Source organism: Solanum pennellii, chromosome 2 (genome assembly GCF_001406875.1).
Source record: "Solanum pennellii chromosome 2, SPENNV200".
Lineage (NCBI taxonomy): Eukaryota > Viridiplantae > Streptophyta > Magnoliopsida > Solanales > Solanaceae > Solanum > Solanum pennellii.
This window is the reverse complement of record NC_028638.1, coordinates 53,524,950-53,546,487: the sequence shown is the minus strand read 5'-3', so window position 1 is coordinate 53,546,487 and position 21,538 is coordinate 53,524,950. Positions and strand designations below refer to the sequence as shown.

Here is a 21,538-nt window from a genome sequence, read left to right as displayed (position 1 = left end):
ATATCTTAACACATAATAGACGTGTTTTCCGACAAACAAAAGCTACAAACAAATAATAAATTTACTAATTTGAAAAGGCACACTTAGTGATACATAGTTTAATTTCGAACGTGTTTGGATAGACATGTAATTTATAACTTATAAGACAAAAGTTAGTATATTATAAGTTATAATTTTATCTTATTTTTTTTATTTTTTACTTTGAAATATGTATTTATAAGCACTTTTTAAGTTTCAGTTAAATACTATAGAAAAACTTAAAAATTATTTTTTGGTTTAAAAATATTAATTTAACTTAATCCAAAAATATGTAAACCATGAATAATATTAAGAAATTAATTTATTGCTCCAATGTACCACAAAAATAATATAATTGTTGATGTCCTTGTTTCTCAATCTCAATTTTATTTTATTATTTAAAAAAGGTTTAAATATTGAAACGTTTTGTTGAGGTTGAAACAAGTAATGCAACTTCTAATATTGCAGTAGAGGAAGTTTTGCTGGATTTGTTACTTGCAAAATGAATATTTATGAATTTTATTAGTTTGCTAAAAACAAAAAAAAAGAAGAAAAAAATCACATAAAATGTAATAAAACTTTTCTAATAATATATCCAAGATAATACATATAGTACTGGACTACTAGTTACGAGTAAAAGAAAAATAAGAGTTAAATATTGCATTTACAATAGATAATACACATATTAATGACGTCAAAAAGAAAAAAAAATCAAATACTGCATTTATAATAGATAATGCACATATTAATGACACGAGAAAAGAAAATAACAAAACAAATATTGTATTTACTATATTTTTTTTATTATAAATACACAGAAAATTACTTTTCCCTTCAATTTAATATATTTTTTAATCTTTATAAAATTGAATTAAAATCTGCATATACTCTATTTTTTGTATCATCACTTATAAAATTAGAGTTATGGTTATGGTTATGTCAACATATTAATATACTTTTTGTATCATCACTTATAAAATTAGAGTTATGATTAGGGGTGTACATGATCGGGTTGGTTTGGATTTTTCAAATATTAAATAAAATTATTTATGTCAGATTTTTGAATTTATAAATCAAACCAAACCAATAAAACTCGAGTTTTTCAACTAGGGTTTTTTTAATAAAGTTTTCATACAAACATATAATTTACTCGTACTTCAAATATTTCTTTAGTACTACAAAAATGCAACTTTCTATGTTATTTCTGAATAAAATAACAAAAAATACGATATAATTAATGACACTAAAATATCCAACAAAAAAATAATAATAAAATCGCCTAAAAAATATTGCAAATTAATAAGTCATAATGAAATTGATCACAATTTAAACTCATTTAAAATACAAAATCATGCTAAAATAAGTTTAGTAAGTAATAATTACATGACTAAATATTAAAGAAAGTAAAATTAAATCATGTATTTTAATTGTCTAAATCTATGTAAAAACTAAAAAAACAAATATTCAATATTATTGTTATTCTTAATGTTAAATTGATTTTCTTTTTGCATTAGTATTAGTTTGATTTTTATTTAAACTTTATTATAATTATCAACATGTATGAACTATAATTTTTAATAGATGGTTAAGAATTCTAACTTCTAAATATGAAATAAATATATTAAAAGATAAAACTATGATAAAGTATAAGAGATATTAAAGGCTCAAATATGCCATTGAACTTCCAGACTAGACTCAAATATGTGATCAATTAAAAGGTTGACTCATTTATGTCATTATCGTTAAAGAAAATACTCATTCATGTCATTATTTTTTAACGGTGGTTTCGCAAAATCATTTTTGACACGTGACTAATTATAATTCAGCCACGTCATCATTTTTTTTAAAATATAATTCTGAAAAAAAATTGAATTAATTTTTTAATCATAAAAATTGATGACGTTGTCAATTATAATTTAGCCACGTCATCAATTTATTTAATAAAAAAACAATTCAATTTTTTTTTCAGAATTATATTTTTTAAAAAAAATTGATGATCTGGCCGAATTATAATTGTCCACGTGTCAAAAATAGTTTTGAAAACCACTGTTAAAAAATAATTGCATGAATGATCATTTTCTTTAACGGTAATGACATAAATGAGTCAAACTTTTAACTGATGACATAAATGAACCTGTTCTGAAAGTTCGATGGCATATTTGAGCCTTTTCCCCAAAAATTATATCAAAATAAGTATTTTTAGGTATAAAATAAAATTTTAAAATTATATATATAATGTCGAGTTGGTTTGGTCTCGGATTATTTTTTTTAGTCGAAATTAAACCAACCCAAATATAATCGAGTTTTTTTTTTCCAACATCAAACTAAGTCAAATCAATTAACTAGTCAATTTTTTTTTTTTGATTTAACTCAATTTACGATTTAGTTCGATTTTGTACACCCCAGGTCATGGTTAATGGTTATGTCAACATATTGTGTAATCGATGACCAAAGAAAATGGAGAAGAAAAAAAAAGAAAGGCAAAAATTTGTAGTAAATCCGAGTGCCGTTTCAACATTATTATCAAAATATTTTTTTTCTTTTTAATTTTAATTCCTAAAGGTATGTTCCTTTTTTCATCCAAGGTAAAACTAAAGTCCAGTAATGTACAGTTGTGCAGCAGTCAAACTTGTTTCTCCCAGAAAAGAAAAAAGAGAAAAAATGTACTTACTATAACTCTATTATATATAAATAAATGAATTTCCCTTCTCTCTCTTCAATAAACGGCGAAGATTCGATCAGAGTAGCCGGGGACGACTAACTGCAACGTAACAACTATAATATCTTCCGATTCCTAATCATCAATGGCGGAGTAGTCCAACCGTTTCATCCCCAAATTTATCTTCCATACGTGTTGTCTGGATTTCGATCTTCCGGTCAAAGTCTAGTCAGATTCAGTCCTCGAAATTCATCTTTTGCGTATCACCTCGCATCGGAACCCTAGGTCTGTACTCATTTCTGATTGAAATTGGTTGTTGCAATTCTCCGGATAACAGATTTATAGCTGTTATAGTTTGATAAAGATCAAATTTATTTGCGATAGTGCAATATCTGTTCCCTTTGCTTGTTTATTGGATTCGTTTAGTGTTAATTCCATGATGTGATACCTATGTCTTAGATTATGAGACGATTTACTGATTTCAGCTGCATTGGACTTGAAGTTATTCGGACTCTACTTGTTTGGTGATACATGATATTAGATGTTGACTTATTTGCTTTGTTAGCTGAACTAATTCGTATCACATTAATTTCTATGTTTTTTTTTTTGTTTTTTATCTTCTTTTACTAGTTGGCATATTTCAACTTTTCTTTCTGTTTTATTGCTATTTTACAAATTTTATTGACCAATGACAGACACACACTCTTGTGTGTCTCACCTTATTTCAGTTTTCTTGTTTCTTCATTTCATTATCTCATTCATTTGGCCCAGCAGATTGCTTTGTCAGTGCTGGAGTGTACTCAGGCATCAGCTTCTAGTGGGAGATTGCATCTAGTCTTCGACTATTTTGGTACTCCACTGCATTTCGGGATTGTACTCAGGTCGAATATTAGATTATCTCTGTGAGCAGTCTCACTGAATATATTGGCCAACGTTCGTCTGTCTTATTTTCACGGACATTTTCAAGTTTTGTTCAGAACCGTTGACGGTAATATTGTGTTTGAAGGTGGTCAAGGCAAGTCATTACAATCAAGGTTGTTGGGTTATAAAACTTGTCAATCTGAGAGATAAAAGTCGACCAATTATATCTAGTGCATTTTAGGAATTTATTCCTGTTGAAGTTATTGGTAGGGGAAGTTCATCTCATGAGGTAGCTGGAGCTATAAAATATCTCGTGGATCACAAGCAAAATGTTATATAATTGGAAGAAGCCTCACATTCTTTTCTCTACAGTGCTTGATGGTTTTTATATTGCAATATAACTAGCAATGATGGAACAGCTATCGGAGAAAAAGTTCCCTGTCAACGCAAAAGATTATATACTATATGAGGAAGTTGGAGATGGTGTCAGTGCAACTGTGTATCGGGCTCTGTGCATTCCTCTTAATGAAATTGTTGCAATCAAGGTTCTAGATTTGGAGAAGTGCAACAATGATCTGGTAAGTCTGCTATCTATATATGTCTTTGAGATACGCTAGATGGAAAATGCCTTGGTGTTGAATATGGTTAAAAGTCAGAATGCTGGTGTTGCGAACCTCCTTTTTGATTTAGATATGTTCTTGTTACCTGGTTATTTTTTATGAAGTGTCTTTTTTCTTGAAAAGGAATTGGGTGTATTGTTTGAAGGTTGCATGACTATATACTTATTTGATCCATCTACATAAGGAGGCAAGTCTCCAGACTCTTTTCTACTATAGATTCAGACCTGTACTAGTCTATACTATTAATAAAGCCCCAACTCTTTTGAGTAAATATCTTGTTCATGCATTTAAGTTTGAAGCACAATGTTCTCAGGTTTGCATTACTAGTTCCAATGAAGATAGGACTACATTAGTGTGTTACTATAATCTACTGTCTGCTTTTAGGCCATAGACTCTTTTAGTTTTTACATACATCTTTCTTATATTTTGTCCATCTTTTTTTAAACAGCTTAATCTAATTAAATATAAAAATCAAAATTACGACATTCACCAGTGCAGACTGTACATCATATCCAGTAATTATTCTGGCAGAATGTGCCACATTTATTCATAATTAATACTCCCTTCAACAGAAACTCTTTTAAGGAGCATTTGTGGGCCTAATGTATGCCTCCTTTCAATTGCTGAAGCTTCCAGAATATTTTTTGTGATTTGAATAGGATGGAATCCGGAGAGAGGTGCAGACCATGATCTTGATTGATCATCCAAATGTATTGCGTGCACACTGCTCATTCACTGCAGGTCACAGCCTTTGGGTTGTCATGCCATTCATGGCTGGAGGATCTTGCCTTCATATCATGAAATCTTCTTATCCTGATGGTTTTGAAGAGCCTGTAATTGCTACATTATTGCGCGAGGTCCTCAAAGCCCTTGTATATCTTCATTACCATGGACACATCCATAGAGATGTAAAGGTATCCCTGTGTTATCTGCTTTTGTGAACAACAGTTTAAGCATTCTTTACTAAATGTTTGCTGAAGAAGAGAGCTGATGCTTATTTTTTGTACATATGTTTTTTTTAGTCTAGGATTTTGAGCCTCTGTCTTGATCAAGTTTGTTAAGTTTCTCTTTCTCTTCACCCTTCTTCCTCTTCTTTTCTCCCCATCGATAATATTTTCTCCTCTCACTATTAACCAAATTGGCAAAGTAATTAGCACATGGGAATAGTTTTTAGCTAATCTTATCTGAGCTACTCTCATTTTCCTGACTCCAGCGTGCATACTGATTCCAGTTTCAGCTTTGACTTATATTTTGGTATGTGTTCTCTGCAGGCTGGGAACATTTTGATTGATTCAAATGGTGCTATTAAATTGGCAGATTTTGGAGTTGCTGCTTGCATGTTTGATACTGGTGATAGGCAGCGTTCAAGAAATACTTTTGTTGGAACTCCATGCTGGTAAGTTCCCTAGGCTGCGGTGAGGTGCAATTTTTATTTGTTTGTGTCATCATAATAGGGACCAACTCTTTTACTTGTAATCGGGATTCTTTTTTTTTTCTTTTGAATTCTTGAATAGGATGGCTCCCGAAGTGATGCAGCAACTACATGGATATGATTTTAAGTAAGTACCTGATCTGCATATCTGTTCTATTGTTGGTTCTAGGTCACGTCTCATGCCTTCAAATAATTGTTTCAAATTAACAGAGCAGATATATGGTCATTTGGAATAACAGCCCTTGAACTTGCTCATGGTCATGCACCATTCTCCAAGTACCCACCCATGAAGGTTAATGGATGTTCTTTGCTGTACGAACAATCAATGAAGTGGTTTCAAGTTCTCTGAAAATTCATTCTCCTTGTAATTCAGGTTCTGCTGATGACCCTACAGAATGCACCTCCAGGCCTGGACTATGAACGGGACAAGAGATTCTCTAAGGTTTGTGTGTTTGACAAACTTTTCATTCACTTACAGTTTGGTTCTGAATATTTGGTGCTTTTGCAGTCTTTTAAAGAAATGGTTGCTGCTTGCTTAGTAAAAGATCCAAAGAAGCGTCCGTCTTCTGAGAAGCTTTTGAAGCACCCTTTCTTTAAACAAGCACGAGGACATGATTATTTGGCACGTACAATCCTTGATGGCCTTCCACCTCTAGGTGATCGTTTTAGGATGCTTAAGGTCTTGTGCCCATCTTATACTGTGCTTTTCTGGCTGATAGCATTTCCCAATTATACGGAAATTACATGTGATTCTGATTTGTACAATTTGAACTGCTCTATCAGGCTAGAGAAGCAGATTATCTTTTACAGAACCAGGCAATGTATGAGGACAAGGACCATTTATCACAGGTGAAAACTGAATGTGCCTAAACTGCAGAACGTGGTAGAGAAATCTCACGATTCACAAATGTGCCCACAGCATCTTTTTGTGTTTCATTGCTGGAATTAAAGCATTTTGCTGCTCTGGGTTTTTGGCCATTGGTTGCGAGTCTGTATTTTTTATTTATACTTGTGAAGCTTCAATCCTCCAAAGTAGCTTAATTCGTATATCAAATGAAAATGAAAAATTCCCCTCCCCTCCTCTCCTTTTTTTTTGAATAAGCAAGCAAAAAAAATGCCTTCTTTATTCTAACTACCAAGAACTTTAGAATGATAAGAGGAAGGTCCTGAACTACACTTTATTTTGTACGTGTTATTACATTGACTTCATTTTTAATTCGCTCTGAATTTATTTTCAAAAATTTTCATAAACATGCTGTAACCTAGTAGTTCTGACTACAACATATGTTATTATCATTATCATTGTTGTTGCTAATTATTATTACTTCCTCCATTATTGTTATTATTTATTATTATACACATACATAGAGTGCGTCAAAAATATCTACTATTATTCGAGTATACAGCAAATCTGGATAATAAGCAAGATGAGAGGCTGTATTCTTTCCTTTTTTTTCTCAAACATTCACCAATATTTTGGAGAACCATAGTTAGCACTGGTGTGTGTATTTGAAAGCTCACCAAGAGATGTAACCTTGTTTACAATTGTATAGTTGAGAGACATGCTAGAATGTGTGTACAAATCTGAGGAGACTTCAATGAGTTTGGGGAGACTTATTACGCTATCTGATATAATTCCATCACAAGCTTTATCACATAAAATAGCTATTTCTGTTTTAGTTGGGAGGTCAAAGTGCACAAATGACTTGTGTTTTGTTGTAAATATACTTCTAGCTCTTTTAATCATGAAAAAATTATTATATGAAATGGGCCCGAATAGAGTGAAACGGAATTAGATGATTCTTAGAGATGATACCAACTATGTTTCAGATTGAGGTGAGTGATTCTATTTGAGAAAGAACCTTGATGTGTTTTATTCCATCGTATTTGAGAAATCAAACTTGGCATCAGATGTTTGTGTAGCTTATGCGAATATACACACAAAAATATTCAAGGTCAATCTCAATATAATTCTGAATATTCAATGATGCAGCAAGAGTATATTCGTGGTATCAGTGCTTGGAATTTCAATCTGGAGGATCTGAAGAACCAAGCTGCTCTTGTATGTATCTTATTGTCCATTCACTTAGAACTATTAATTTTAGGTAATAATGTCTTATGTCTATTAAATTTATTTATCCTTTCTTTATGGTGTCTGTAGCTTCCAGATTTTGACGACATTCCAGATGCTGAAGATTCAAGTAACAGGGGGAAGCTAAGGGAGGGGAATGGTGACGTTGGTTCTGTAGTAGAAAGGCATAATCAGTCGAGTGTCCTATCTCACGAGGTATTCATATTAACCATGTTGAAGTACTATATTACTATTCTTTATATACTATTCCTTCTCGATGGATTGATGCTGCTATAAGTCTTCTGAAACTCTTGTCATACTCAATTGCCTCCAGTCTGTTATCTCTTTGGACTGGATATTTTACAAGTTATTCAAATGTGTCCTTCATTATCAGATATATGATTGTTGATATCTCCATTCAGGATGAGATGAATGGCAATCATGATTTGGATGGTTCACTTGCTGCATTTCCTATTAAGCCTCTTCAAGCACTCAAGTAAGAATTTTGTCTTCCTCCTGGTTCTGCTTATTCTATTGGCATTTGATAGTAAATCCATCATCACCAACTCAAATTATAGCCAGTTGGTTTCATTAACCAGATGTGTGTGTGTGTTTTTACATATATAATTATATTTTGCCATTTGGAATGTGGTATTCCTTGGAAGCACAACCCTGTTTGCATTATAGGTATGTCTTGCTGAGTCTGGTACATTAAGGAAAGTGATGTTGAAATATTACAACCTTTCTTGATGCTCAAGTGCTGTGGGTATAATGATCCGAGGTATAGAATTAGCATAGCCGTCATGCTAGTAATTGAGTTAAATGTATATAAACTTAGCCAGTAATTGAGTAAAAGGTACAGAATTAGCCAGTTGGTTTTATGATCAAGGTCTACAGATTTTACTATGTGAAAGATTTAAAAGTTTTGGTTCTCATTGAGTTAAATAATGTGGTCCAACCTTCATTTTGGCTGGAATATCTTTCAATTAGCTCCTCCTCCCGTGATTGGACTTGAAAGCATGCTTGCATCAGATTAACAGATGAATATAGTAACCTGCTCACAAAGTAGAAAGTGAGGATAAGTTTGTTGAAGGACCGATTGTCGAAGACAAGGGAAAGTCAGTTAAGCAAAAAAAGTTCCAGAAATAGTGGAATTGTTATTATTAATAATCCTTTTTAAGGAAAAAGTGGAATTATTATATTTCCGACTTATTAGTTTTTTTTTTCTTTCTGAAATTTATGTGTATATAAAATGTTGTACCAATGCAGGGGATGTTTTGATATGTGTGAAGATGACATAACTGCTAGTAGTCCAAGTTGGGAAGATACTATGCAATCTGAGTCTAATCAGCAGAATGATATGCTGTCACTAGCAAAAGTTGAGGACCAAGATGGTGGAAAAGATGATGGTGAGAATCTGCGACAGAGTAGCTCCTTGCCACGTTCTGTTATTCCTGGGCATAAAAAGTTTTTTAGTGGTTCACTGCTACAGGATAACGCTCTTTCACCCAAAAAAGTTGTTACTGATGGAGAGAGGTATATTTATTTGTTGTGTTCACAATTGAACTGCTAGAGTTGGTCAAGTTTTTCTGAAAACAAAAAATAGTTGCAATATGGATGAAGATAGCTATTATAGGATGGTAATACTACTAATTTGCCAGTAGATCATGGTATTCTCTCAGAAAGAAAGGAAGGGTAGTGAAAATGTGAAACCCCAAGTTAGTCGATGCTTGTTCCTGAAGTAAATGTTATTCAGCTGAGTTTTTTTTTTAAAAACGTCTGCAAAGATTACTAACCAGGAAGTAGTGGGATTCTTGTGCTTTATGAGTTCTGAATATTTTGAGTGTTCTAATTGTGTAATGCTGACTGAACTGTTAGAGTACTTAGGTGCTTCAAGTTCCTGCCAATTTTACTTATAATCTTGACATCAGTGATGATAGTTTTTCTAGAATGCACATTATCTACGACCTACATGGTTAGAGTTTTGATGTTAGCTGCATGTAGAACTTTTTCCTTGAAGTCCGTGTCATCTTAAAATCACATGCAATGATTGGCAATGGTTCAGTCTACATTTTCCATATTCAAGCAGTAAATTGTTGTTTCAAGCTGTGTTACATTGTTTAGTTCTATATGTAGGGAATATCAACATCCAAAGTACCAGTCTGAGCGAAACTATAGCGGCCCATTGCAGTATCGACATAAAAAAGATTTAGGTAATCCAGTTTCTGTCAATGAATTTTTTTGTTTGATGACAAGAGAAATCCGCAGCCCCTTTGGGTGCGCACAGGTTAAAACCCCCGCTCCTATGCAGTAACTCGCAAACCACATAGGAGAGGTAACCCGCACCAGGCTCGACCCAGAAGCCTAACCCGGGGTTTCGAACTTGAGACCTCCAACATGGAAGTCCCAAGCTCAAACCATTGGGCCACCCGAAGGGTTTTCTGACAATGAATTTAGACTGGGTGATGTTTAAAAAACACCATTCTTCCAGATAATTATGAGTTCTGATTTTCTAGATAACTTAGTTTTTTACCTTTCCTTCTGAGTCTCTGGATAATATGCTTGTCGCAGGAGAAGATTCATCAGAAGGAGCTATTGTCCAACGCAAGGGACGTTTTCAAGTCACATCAGCAGATCTAAGTCCCAAGGTATACATACTGTGCCTTCTTGCATTGATTGTCAGGTCAGCTATAATAATGCATTATGAAGGGGATTTTTCTTCAGTGACCAGATTTGGATTTTTCTTCAGTGACCAGATTCCGTCTCTAATACATGTGAATTAACACCAAATCATTCGCAGAATGGAAAAAAAAACACCAAATCACTTGCAAATTAAACACACAGACACAAATTCATTAGTGCCATACAGACATTGGTTTATTCAAAGATATGAACAACAAGAGTGGAAAAGGTTGCGTTAGGGGGTAAACTGTGGATAACTTTTAAACTTTTTTTTTTTTTTTTTGACCATGCTTTATTTTCTTGTTACAAGCATTCCGCATACCTGGGTAAGTGATTGTTACCTGAGCGGAAGCCCGTTTAATATAAGTGAAGCTGAAATTTGCCGCTTTGTTGATCGCCAAGATAAAAAATTTAGCATTTAGTGGCAATATTTCCTTCCACATACTTGAGTTTATAGTGCATTTAGAGCGAAATACTTGTTCATGATTTATCCATTTAAATCATTTTTTTCTTCATAAAAAAAGAAAAGAAAAATCCTTCCAGGTTGGTTTGGGAGAAATTTGCTCTTTGGTTTTTGTTGGATTCTGAGCTTTTCTATTAAAGATCTTTAATTAAGAGGAGTGAAGCATTTCTATGTAAGAGTTAACACCGTTTGCTTTGTGATGTGAGCATAAAATGATTTGTAAGGAAATTTGCTTTTTAGTTCTTTCAGCTGCTGTCTCCTTTCTATTTCCTTAATAAAGTTGCATTCCGCATGGGTTTCTATAGTCTCACTTTCAGCATTGACTTCCCTGTTGGTGTTTGTGAGAAATATAGTTCGCCGGCGAAAATCCTACCGGCGGCGCGTGACGGCGCGTGTAGCACTGTTTTCCGATGGGGATGACTGGGCTTTGCTCGCCGGGAAATTCCGCAGCTAGTGGTGGTGTCAATTTTATGAAAACAATGACGGAAAATAATAATTATCTGAACAGCAACTAGGTTACCGGAAAATATTAATTTTTTTTTAATTTTTTTTTCTCACAATTTCTCTGATACCATGTGAGAAATATTGGAGAAAATATTATTGAATTGCGTATCTAAATTGTTACATGAAGACCCTATTTATAGACACTACATTGGAAACCTTTTCCAACTAGAATTCCTATTCTTATTCCTATTCTAACTCCTTTTCTAAGTAAGAAATACTTATTCCTATTCTAACAGTGTTCTCATGGTAAGTATCAAACTTAGCAATCTCTCTTTAGGTGATGGCTTCGTAACCATTGCCCTTTTTTTTCCACTTGTTCAGGAACCTACGAGCTATTTCCTTAACCCAGTTCAGGGAGGTTCTACTAGTGCAATTAATCTAGGTCTAGCAGCTGCTTCACTACTTCCAACATTGCAATGCATTCTACAGCAGAATACTTTGCAAAGGGTAATTACTAATTCATCAAAATCTTGTGCATCACTGTTACCTGTTGCTTATCTGTTCTGCATCTTGTTAGGAGGAATTAGTGAAGCTGATCAAGTTCGCAGAGCGAGGATCTGGTAACTTATCCATTTACATTTGGTCATCACATTTGACCACTTCTGCTTTCGATGTTGAATGTTAAGTTAACTATATTTATGTGTTGCCCCTGACTGGCTTGTTATTTGTATCTGTTCCAGCCAACCCAACAGACTTAGCTGAAGCTGGGACCAGTGATCTCCCGCAGGTAATTGTTTGTTTGTTATGTAATAAGATACGAGAAATGGTGCCACATTGTTTTGAAAATAATGTATTTTTAATTATTAAAAGAGATACGACCAAGCGATTAGGAAATAGAGTGTTGTAGGGATACCATTAATATAATGTGAGAGTGGGGTTTATATCGAGTCTTTAGCTCTTTTTCCATGAAGGCCTATAGGGATTAGAAGTTAGAACTTTTTTAGTAAAGGAAGGGGTTGGAGTGGGGGTGATGTGCCCTATCCCATGCATGAGTGTGTACAAGAAATGCATGGTGTATCTCTGAATTATGGTACGCTCCTGCATCCTCCTAACATCAGCACTTCCACTCTGCAGATGCCTGCTACTTCTGTTAGGGAGAGAGAACTGCAATCAACGGTCATTCAATTGCAACAAAGGTATGATATTCGTTGATAAATTTGAACTTGGTTGCTTGTTATGGTAAACTGAAGTCTCATCGATTTTCAGCATTGGAAGTCTTGTGGAAGAGTTGCAGAGACAAAAGATGAAAAATGTTCAGGTATGTGCTGTACAATTGTGGGGGAAGTATTTTCCTTTATTTTCTTCTAAAGATATGATTTCTTTAGAACAAAGTTGAAAACCGAAAACGAAAATGCAGTGCTGCTTTATTCTTGCAATGTTATTATAAAATTTCCAAGAAACCATTGATAACATGTTTTTCTCAAGTTGTCATTTCTGGCTTGCAGTTGGAAAAGAAATTGAATCGCTGATAAAAACTAGAGGATATGAAGGCTACACCACATGGTTGGTTAAGTTACTACACATGCTTGTGCTGGGGCACATCGTTAAGTTACTTGGCGAGTGGGTTGTTGTATTTTTTGTGTACCATATGTGTGAATGTAAAGTAGGCACCCAAATTTTGAGATGCTATTCATTGTCAGAATCTTGATTATCTATTGTAATATACCAATTGGGTATTGTATTTAAGTTGTCCTTCAATATTAATTGAAATTCTAGGAGCAAAAAAAATGCAGCTTGTGTAAATCACCCTTGCGAAACCCAGACCCTTGTTCCGAAATAAACCTTATAATAAACCTCTAAGGAGGAGTTTGGTCCATTTGATATATCTAGTTTTGATATTTTGGGTTGTTGATTATGTAACTTATGTCAGATTTTCATTTTTCATGTGTAAGATAGCTGTTTTTTTTTTTCTCTTTGTTTGGGGGTGTTACCTAGGAGGAGCTTTTAAGTGGGGGTAAAAAAGGAAGGTCAAATAACCCATAATTCCATCAAAGAATCTTTTTGGCATGATTATTAAAAATTTCAAGAAAAAGACGCCGTTGCCGGGGATCGAACCCGGGTCACCCGCGTGACAGGCGGGAATACTTACCACTATACTACAACGACCTTGTTGTAAGAGTTATGCTATAGAAAAATAATAAATATTTTAGTTGAAAAATGGTTATTTGAAAGTTGAAATCACACTCTGGATATAACATAAAGAGTTGGAAGTTGTGGGTAAAAATTTCTTAATGTGTTTTCCAATATTATACTTCATGCTTAAAGTTGTCATAATGAGTCACTTTGACAAACCCTTCATTATTATATCTAAATCATGGCCAAATAAGACTATTTACTACAAGTTTATGCGTGAAACTGGATAATCTAACCAGTGATTGGGAAAACTTGTGGCGCAAAAGAATTGAAAACTTCCATCTTTTCTTTGACATGAAAGTAACTTTTTAACCATAAAAAGATAAGGAGATAACCCTCGTTACAATTGTTTGAAAAAGAGAGAACAAATCGCAATCTCCATTTGCACCAAAACACTCGAATCATCACAGTAAATGCATTTCTAGAGCGAGTCATAAACCCCCTCTTTTTCAATAAGGACACCAATAGAAACACTTTTTTTACAGTCTAGAGAAGTCTTGCTGATAGTAGAACATCATGAAGGAGGAGTGAGCAATTAACACTTCACAGGACTGAATCAATCATTAAGTTTCTCTCTTCTGGCTATAACAACTATGAACAATCCAAAATTGACAAGAGCCTAGGTCACCAAAGGCAGTTCTCAGTGACAGCCGAAACGATACCCTTCAAAGTGGGCTGCATATAAAAATAATGCAACGAATTAAAAGGAAGAAACACTTCTATGTGCAAAAGAGAGTAAAATATCTGCATGTTACTAACCAGAGAATGGTCGCGTAGTCCAAGAGATAAAACCAAAGACCTAGAAGATCCGGCATTACTGCGTATAAACAAGGTTTGGATTAGTAGAGAAATATCAATATCAGATTCATCTATCTTCCCTCACAGAGAGTCGAAATCTTAATAAATTTCAGTTCCCACAAGTACCTTATGTGTTCAATAATCTGCCGAGCGCATGCAACCAGCATGGGCTGCAGAGCAAAATGCAGTTTATCAAGTTTATAAGTATACACAAAACGACATGAAATTACTGCAGTATATTGTCAATTACCTCATCACGTTTGCCCAGTAATACAGAAACACTAAAGGTTGGATGGATCGACACCCCCTCCTCCTTCCTGCACAGCAAGATCTGTTATATGAAAAAACTCTTTCCAACTGAGTGAGGAGATTCAATTATGAAAACAACTCAACTACAAGCTATAAGATCTCTCGAGTCATGCTCAGAGAACTAGACAGAACAAGTAAAACTCAAAAGCAAATATAGCTTAATAGCAACTTAAAGATAGATTCATTGATTTCATATAACATAGATCACATAAATAGCATCTACAGGCTTCAGTGTAGAAGTTTATTTTCTGCACAAACCAAATGCATGCTCATCAAAAGAAATCTGAAAACACCAATATATAAGCAAGAACAGCTTCACAAAAATGATTCGTACCTGGCCTGCAATATCGTACCCATGCTTCCTATTTGAGTCGCTATGACCTTAAAATAACAACAAAGATTCAATATTGCTCATATGTGGCAAAAGCCAAATCATGTGTTTCTCACTTACCATAAAATGGTCATCATAGGCACATATGACTATATCTGTTTCAATTCCCTGCATACATAAAAGAAAATTTAGCTCAATAGAGAGTAGAAAAACGAGAAATATTTTGCAATATACCTCTATCGTGCAATTCTATAAGGAGAGCTTAAAGATTCGGGCTCACAAAACCCGTCTCTACCATATTTTTAACAATGACATTCTTCCGCAAAGTCTCTTTCCCATCATTCATTCACCATAGCTAATTTGCAAAGAAGACTTCTATTGTGAAGTCTAAGGTTTCTCACTCCAAAGTCCTCCTTCTTTGTTACTTCTCATCACGACATCCCTTTACATTACTTTTTTCTCCTTTTTCCTCTTCTTCTTATTTTTGTTAATAAGTAACCTGCAGTCACTACCCTTCAAGTGCGCACAAGTTAAACCCTACTTTAGTGTAATAGCTAGCAAACCACACATGATAGCTGAACCTGTTAAAGAATGACAAAAGTCCCACATAGGTGGTTAATGAGATGGGTGGACTCCTTATAAGGCTTGGGCAATCCTCCTCCCTTTGAGCTAGTTTTTGGGGTGTGAGCTAGGCCTAAGACCTAATTTCACATGGTATCAGAGCAGGGTCCGTCTCACCCGATGTTGGGGTCTCCAAAATCAAAATCGCCCACGCACCAGATGCTAAACACTGGACGTGAGTCCCACATCGGTGGTTAATGAGATGGGTGTACTCCTTATAAGGTTTGGACAATCCTCCTCTCTTTGAGCTAGCTTTTGGGGTGTGAGTTAGGCCTAAAACCTAATATCACAGAACCGCACTATGCAAACATATGCGATTAGCTCAACCTAGAAAGCATGGAGGGGGTTTTCAATCATTTGGGAGATCAGCTGCTAAACCAACTCGATCACCCTTGCAGAATGTTTCTTTTTTCCTCTTAATTTAATCATGGTTGTGCTTCACTATTCTTTTTCATCAAATGCGGAGAAATACTCATCAATCAATCAATTAACTATGTCCATAATATAGTCCTACTTTAGAAATTTTGACTTGACATTCATTTTGAAACAACTAAATTACACCAGAAAAGTTCAAACAATCGTGTATTCCACAAAAAGCAACAGAGCTAATAACAAAAAAAAATAGAAATATTTCAATGTGAAAGAAAGGGTAAAATGTTGAGATATGCCTTAATATCGAGTGAAAGCTTCTTCTGCTGGACTGGGATTTCCATAGCTTCCTTTCTTCTTCCCCTTACAAAAATAAAAACAATTCGTATTAACAAAAAGATTCCTAAAAGTAGAAACTTCCAATTTTTCTAGGTAAAATCTTCTTTTTCCTTTAATTTTTTCATTTTCCGTATTAGGGTTTATGTAAATACCTTGAAGAAGTTGAGGTTTAAGCAAAAATGGAGGTTGGCGTGTTATTGAAGACTAGCAATGGCGATGGGAAGGGAGAAGTACTGAGTCACACTGATGGGCCGGGTACCGAAAGCCCAAAGTATTGACCCATTTAGGATGCATAGGCCCAAGTTGGGTGAGGGGATGGAGGGACACGGCTAGTTTTACACAATTGTCTCTTTTTAGGCTACCATTTAAATTTTGTTCAAATTTTTAAAAATTGTGGAAATACAACTCTTTTTGAGAAATTGTACGTTAGACTCTAATCTAACATTTGTTTATAGGGAATTCTTGTATTTTCTTGGTGAGGATTTGGTTCTAATATTGTAATCTTTTCTCCCATTGGCCATTTCCCCTTTCCCCACCCCCAATTTATTAATAAAAATATAAACATTGATCATATAACATTACATCACATCAAAAATTATACTTTCCAATAGAAAATAAACGAATTGAAACACATAATAAAAAATAAAAGAGTTCGGAGTCAAAATGGTAAAAAAAATTGTCCAAAATTTCAAAAGGGCATTATCAATTTTTTTAAAAAATCAAAACGGTAAAATCGCTCACGATGTAGCGACTTTGACAGTCTGAAAAAGCAAATCGCTGCAATAGCAACGATTTCTTAAATTTGCTTAAAAAAATTATTAAACAAATCGCTCCACATGGAGCGATTTTCAAAAAGAAAAAAATTGTATAAGTCGCTGCTTCTGCAGCGACTTCCATTAATTTTTTATTTTTTTGCTTTACACTTAATTTTTTTATTTTTTTGCTTTACACTTAAATTTTTATTTTCTAAAAAAACTTAATTTAATCGGCTAATTTTTTTGCAGCAATTTAATCAAAATTTCAAAAAAAAAAAAATTAAGTGTAAATCGCTGCCTTTACAGCGATTTGATTTTTTTAAAAAAAAATTAATTAAAAATCGCTGCCAATGATTTTAAAAAATAATTAAAAAAATTATTCAATTTTTTCTTTTAAAATAAAGCAAAAAAAATAAAAAATTTACAGGAAGTCGGTGCAGAAGCAGCGACTTATACAAAAAAATATTTTTTTTATTTTGAAAATCGCTCCATGTGGAGCGATTTGTTTAATTTATTTTTTTTAAAGCAAATTTAAGAAATCGCTGCTATTGCAGCGATTTGCTTTTTCAGACGGCCAAATCGCTACATCGTGAGCGATTTTACCGTTTTGATTTTTAAAAAAAATGATATGCCCTTTTGGAATTTTTGACAAATTCTTTTACCTTTTGACTCCGAGCTCCAAAATAAAATGTATATTTATAAAAAGTCATAATATCATTTGTAAATTGATTTGTTATTTATCTACTTGATTATATAAAAATTATCATAAAGTGATAAAATATTAGATTTCTTAAAGTGAAAAATTGTAGAAAAGTAATACTAAAGTTGGATTAGTGTTTGTCCTGACACTTGTAGAGGAGCGACAAAGTTTGATAGCACTAATCTAATTATTATTATAGTCGCCGCTAAAAAAGTTAATCTATAATAATAACTATTCAAAAGATAACTCTTTCTAATAATACGAAAAATTAGAGTCAATTTTCTAAATAGTCACCCAAGTTAAGAGAATTATCTTAAAATATCATTTATGTTTTATTTAGGATCAAAATATCACTCAACTATCACTATTTTCCTTCGAAAATACTTGGTACTTTAAAATCATCACTCTCTTGTAGTTGGCATGACATGTCATTAAAGTCTTTTTTTAAATAATAGATTAATTTAATTCATTGAACCTATTTAACTAAAATAATGATCGTATTATTTTTACTTTATTTTTAATCTATTAAGAATAAATTTCCATACTTAAAATCTTTTATCAAAATTAAACTTTTTTTTATGTTATGAAGAATACAATTTTAAAATGTAATATAATTTTATTAATTTTGAATACTTATAAACACATACATTCAAAAAAAATATTTATATACAAATCACTCATTAACGCTAATTTACATCAATTAATCACAAGTTGTATAATAAATCAATAATATCAAAGGTCAATTAACAAATTGTATATTTTGCAATTTATGCTTGCGATATTATTTTTTTTGAAAATAAAAAAAAAGAAGAAAGTGAATAATATTATATTTTTTATCCATTAGAAATACTAAATACCTCAAAAGTCTCATTAAATTCTAGTTGATATGCCCTGTCATTAAATAATCATTTTAAAAAAATAATAGACTTATTTAATTCATCAAACTTATGTCTCTACAAAATAAATATATAATTACATGAAAATTTATGAAGATTATAAAAAAAAAAATTTAAAAAGTCTAGTAACTTTATATATTGTTACCAAACAAAATTCAATTAAAAAGGCTCTCTGTGCAATTATTACATGATAATTATAAAATTCCTAACATAAATTATTTGAAAATTCTAAACAATTCTTTTAATAAAAGTATTTAGATAAATTTGTAAGGTTGACAAAAAAATTGGTAAAAAAAAGAAAATTATTATTTAACTTTTTTTAATTTTATTTTTATTCTTTTATTCTATATTATATTATATTATATTATAACTTTTTATACAATTAAACATCAATAAATAAACTAATAATTTCTTGAATTTACTAATTTAATTCGATAGTATACATATTATATGAGATTAATATACTAATAAATAAAGATCAAATATTTTATTTTCTATAAATATTATTCACTTACTATTTTCTTTTAAAAAAAGATATTGTAAGTATAAATGGATTTCAAAGCACCCAAATAATTATTTTTTAATAATTAATCGATCTTTAATATTATTGATTTATTATACAATTTATGATTAATTGAAATAAATTAGCGTTCATGAGTGATTTGTATATCAATATTTTTTTAATGTATGAGTTTATTAGTATTTAAAATTGATGAGATTATAGTATGTTTTAAAAACGCACTCTGCATAATATAAAAAAATTAAAAGTTTAATCATGAAAAAAGATTTTAAGTATGAAAATTTATTCTTGATAAATTAATTTAAAAAATTAAAAACAACATGATCATTATTTTAGTTAAATGAGTTTAATGAATTAAATTAGTCTATTATTAAAAAAAGATTTTAATGACATATCATACCAACTAGGAGAGAGTGATGCTTTTGAATTGTCAAGTATATTTGAAGGAAAATAATAATAGTTGGGTGATATTTTGGTCTTAAATGAAACATAAATGATATTTTAAGGCAATTCCCTTAACTTGGTTGATCATTTGGAGAATTGACTCGAAAAATTAAGAAAAATAATTTTTATTTAAATATTACAAATTAAATACATAATAATCACAAATGCACAATTTGTTATAATATAACTATAAAATACTTTTTTATTAAATATGTACACCTAAATAAGAATTTTTTTCTTCACTCTTTTAATAAAAATAATTTATTTATTAATCAAAAATTTAAAAATACAAAAGAATGATTTATTTATTTATCTTGTGATTGATTGCTAATATGATAGACTATACAATTTATTTCAACAATGAGAAAATTTAAAAATATTAATTAAAAATTGACAAACAAATACACACATGTAGATGAGTGGAAATTCTTTATAACATTAATCTAATTATTATTTTAGTCATCACTAAATTGTTAGACGAATATATATTATTTATATATGTTCCCGATATAGAATTATCAGATATCAAAAAAGTATCATACTTCAATTTGAATTTTGAATTGAATAGAAAATTGAAATTATGTTTTTGGATAAAACGCGTCCCATGCCGAAATATCACAAGTACCGCCTCGTCCTGGGCCATCGCACGGGAAACTATCGCCAAATGTCTCTTCTATTACGAAGACCGCCCGGTCGTGAAGCTTATCCAGGAGATGTTTTTTATTTGGGTCATAGTTAGGTCGCAGTCCTATCAGGGGGCCGTATACTGCTATGGAAGACGGGGCCGCTTGGCCAACTAGAAAAAAGACATCTTCCCTGCTCATCAACTTTACGCTGCCATTTGTTTTCTACCGAGGTCGGGGGTTTTTTGAAGACAAATCCATCATTGAAGGGCTAGAGAGAATTTCCTTTTAGTACAATTTCTTTTCTCCTCATTTCTTTCATTGACAGAAAGGTAAGTAAAAACAGATTGAAAGAACGGAACTCCAGCGCACTGATTGAGCTAGCTAGAAAGATAACTCTTTCTTTATTCCGAAGAATAAGATAGATATTTTTTTTAAAAAAAATAATTACAAGTTAAATACATATTAATCAGAAATGCACATTTATTATAATTATGAAATAACTTTTCACATACATGTACACATAAATGAGAATTTTTTCTTCATTCTTTTCATTAAATAATTTTTTTGTTAATTAAAAGTTTTAAAAGTATCAAAAGATAGTTTATTTATTTTGTGATTGATTTCTAATAAGATAGATCAAATCATATATTTTTAAGGGATAACAATATTTAATAGCTGTGAAAAATGTATCATAAACAAAATTATATTTTTCAATAATAACAAAAATTTAGAACATTAATTAGGAATTGAGAAACAAATCACACAAAACAACAACGTGATAATTTTTTCTTCATTCATTCACATAATAGTAATAATGATGATAGTAAGAAGAACAAAGTTAATTAACAAAAAGTTTTAATTGAACTTTCTAATATGTTGGTTAGTATAGAGTTTAATAGTTTAATTTTTGTTGAATAAAAGAAAACTTATATATTGATTAAAATAAAATAAAAAAGGATAGAATAATATTAATTGAAATCAAAATAATATATTAATGAATTTTTAAAATATTTAAAAATCATTCGAACTTTTATACTAATATGGTCATTTCTTTGATAAATCTTCCAAGATAATTAAACTTTCTTTTTCATTTTCATGAACTTGTACCAAACTAATGTGGGCATGTCTATGATGAATCTTTAAGAATCTATTCATCAAAGTAAAGACCATATCATGATATTATTAAGTACATGAAAATTAAAAGAGATGAAGAAAATTTTATGTTAAAACGATTAGAAAACTATACTAATAAAGAGAAAAAAATGAAAATGAACATTAAATATCTCTATAGATCATTGTTGTTTATAAATTGGGTGAACCATAACAATAATTAAAAAGAAATTAAAAAGACATGTTATTTAAATGAAAAACATAAATAAATGAAGAT

The 21,538-nt window shown here is 31.7% G+C and overlaps 2 protein-coding genes and 1 non-coding gene across 4 annotated transcripts; 1 reads left to right on the top strand and 2 right to left on the bottom strand.

Annotated features, from left to right (window-relative positions):
* The first annotated feature begins 2,718 nt into the window (after nt 1-2,718).
* On the top strand, nt 2,719-13,133 carry LOC107011318 (serine/threonine-protein kinase BLUS1). Of its 2 annotated transcripts, none has more exons than XM_015210760.2 (21): nt 2,719-2,962; nt 3,452-4,116; nt 4,818-5,072; nt 5,430-5,554; nt 5,673-5,717; nt 5,801-5,882; nt 5,964-6,032; nt 6,099-6,269; nt 6,374-6,439; nt 7,584-7,652; nt 7,752-7,877; nt 8,084-8,157; nt 8,931-9,197; nt 9,798-9,874; nt 10,233-10,309; nt 11,632-11,757; nt 11,828-11,870; nt 11,991-12,037; nt 12,385-12,446; nt 12,517-12,568; nt 12,756-13,133. In XM_015210760.2, the coding sequence occupies exons 2-21, from the start codon at nt 3,946-3,948 to the stop codon at nt 12,777-12,779; spliced, it is 2,028 nt and encodes a 675-aa protein (XP_015066246.1). In that variant the 5' UTR covers nt 2,719-2,962; nt 3,452-3,945; the 3' UTR covers nt 12,780-13,133. The 2 variants fall into 2 exon arrangements, with proteins under 2 accessions (XP_015066246.1, XP_015066247.1); XM_015210761.2 differs by having other exon boundaries at nt 3,449-4,116.
* A 211-nt stretch (nt 13,134-13,344) lies between these two features.
* Nucleotides 13,345-13,416, bottom strand: TRNAD-GUC. The gene has a single exon. It is a non-coding gene; the product is annotated as a tRNA-Asp (tRNA).
* Nucleotides 13,417-13,726: 310 nt separating this feature from the next.
* Nucleotides 13,727-16,502, bottom strand: LOC107009408. Its single transcript, XM_015208741.2, has 8 exons — nt 16,363-16,502; nt 16,171-16,234; nt 15,002-15,049; nt 14,885-14,931; nt 14,492-14,558; nt 14,368-14,411; nt 14,203-14,260; nt 13,727-14,118 (listed from the first exon to the last, which is right to left on the bottom strand). Exons 2-8 carry the CDS (start codon nt 16,213-16,215, stop codon nt 14,068-14,070), a joined length of 360 nt encoding a protein of 119 aa, XP_015064227.1. The 5' UTR covers nt 16,216-16,234; nt 16,363-16,502; the 3' UTR covers nt 13,727-14,067.
* Nucleotides 16,503-21,538: the final 5,036 nt, after the last annotated feature.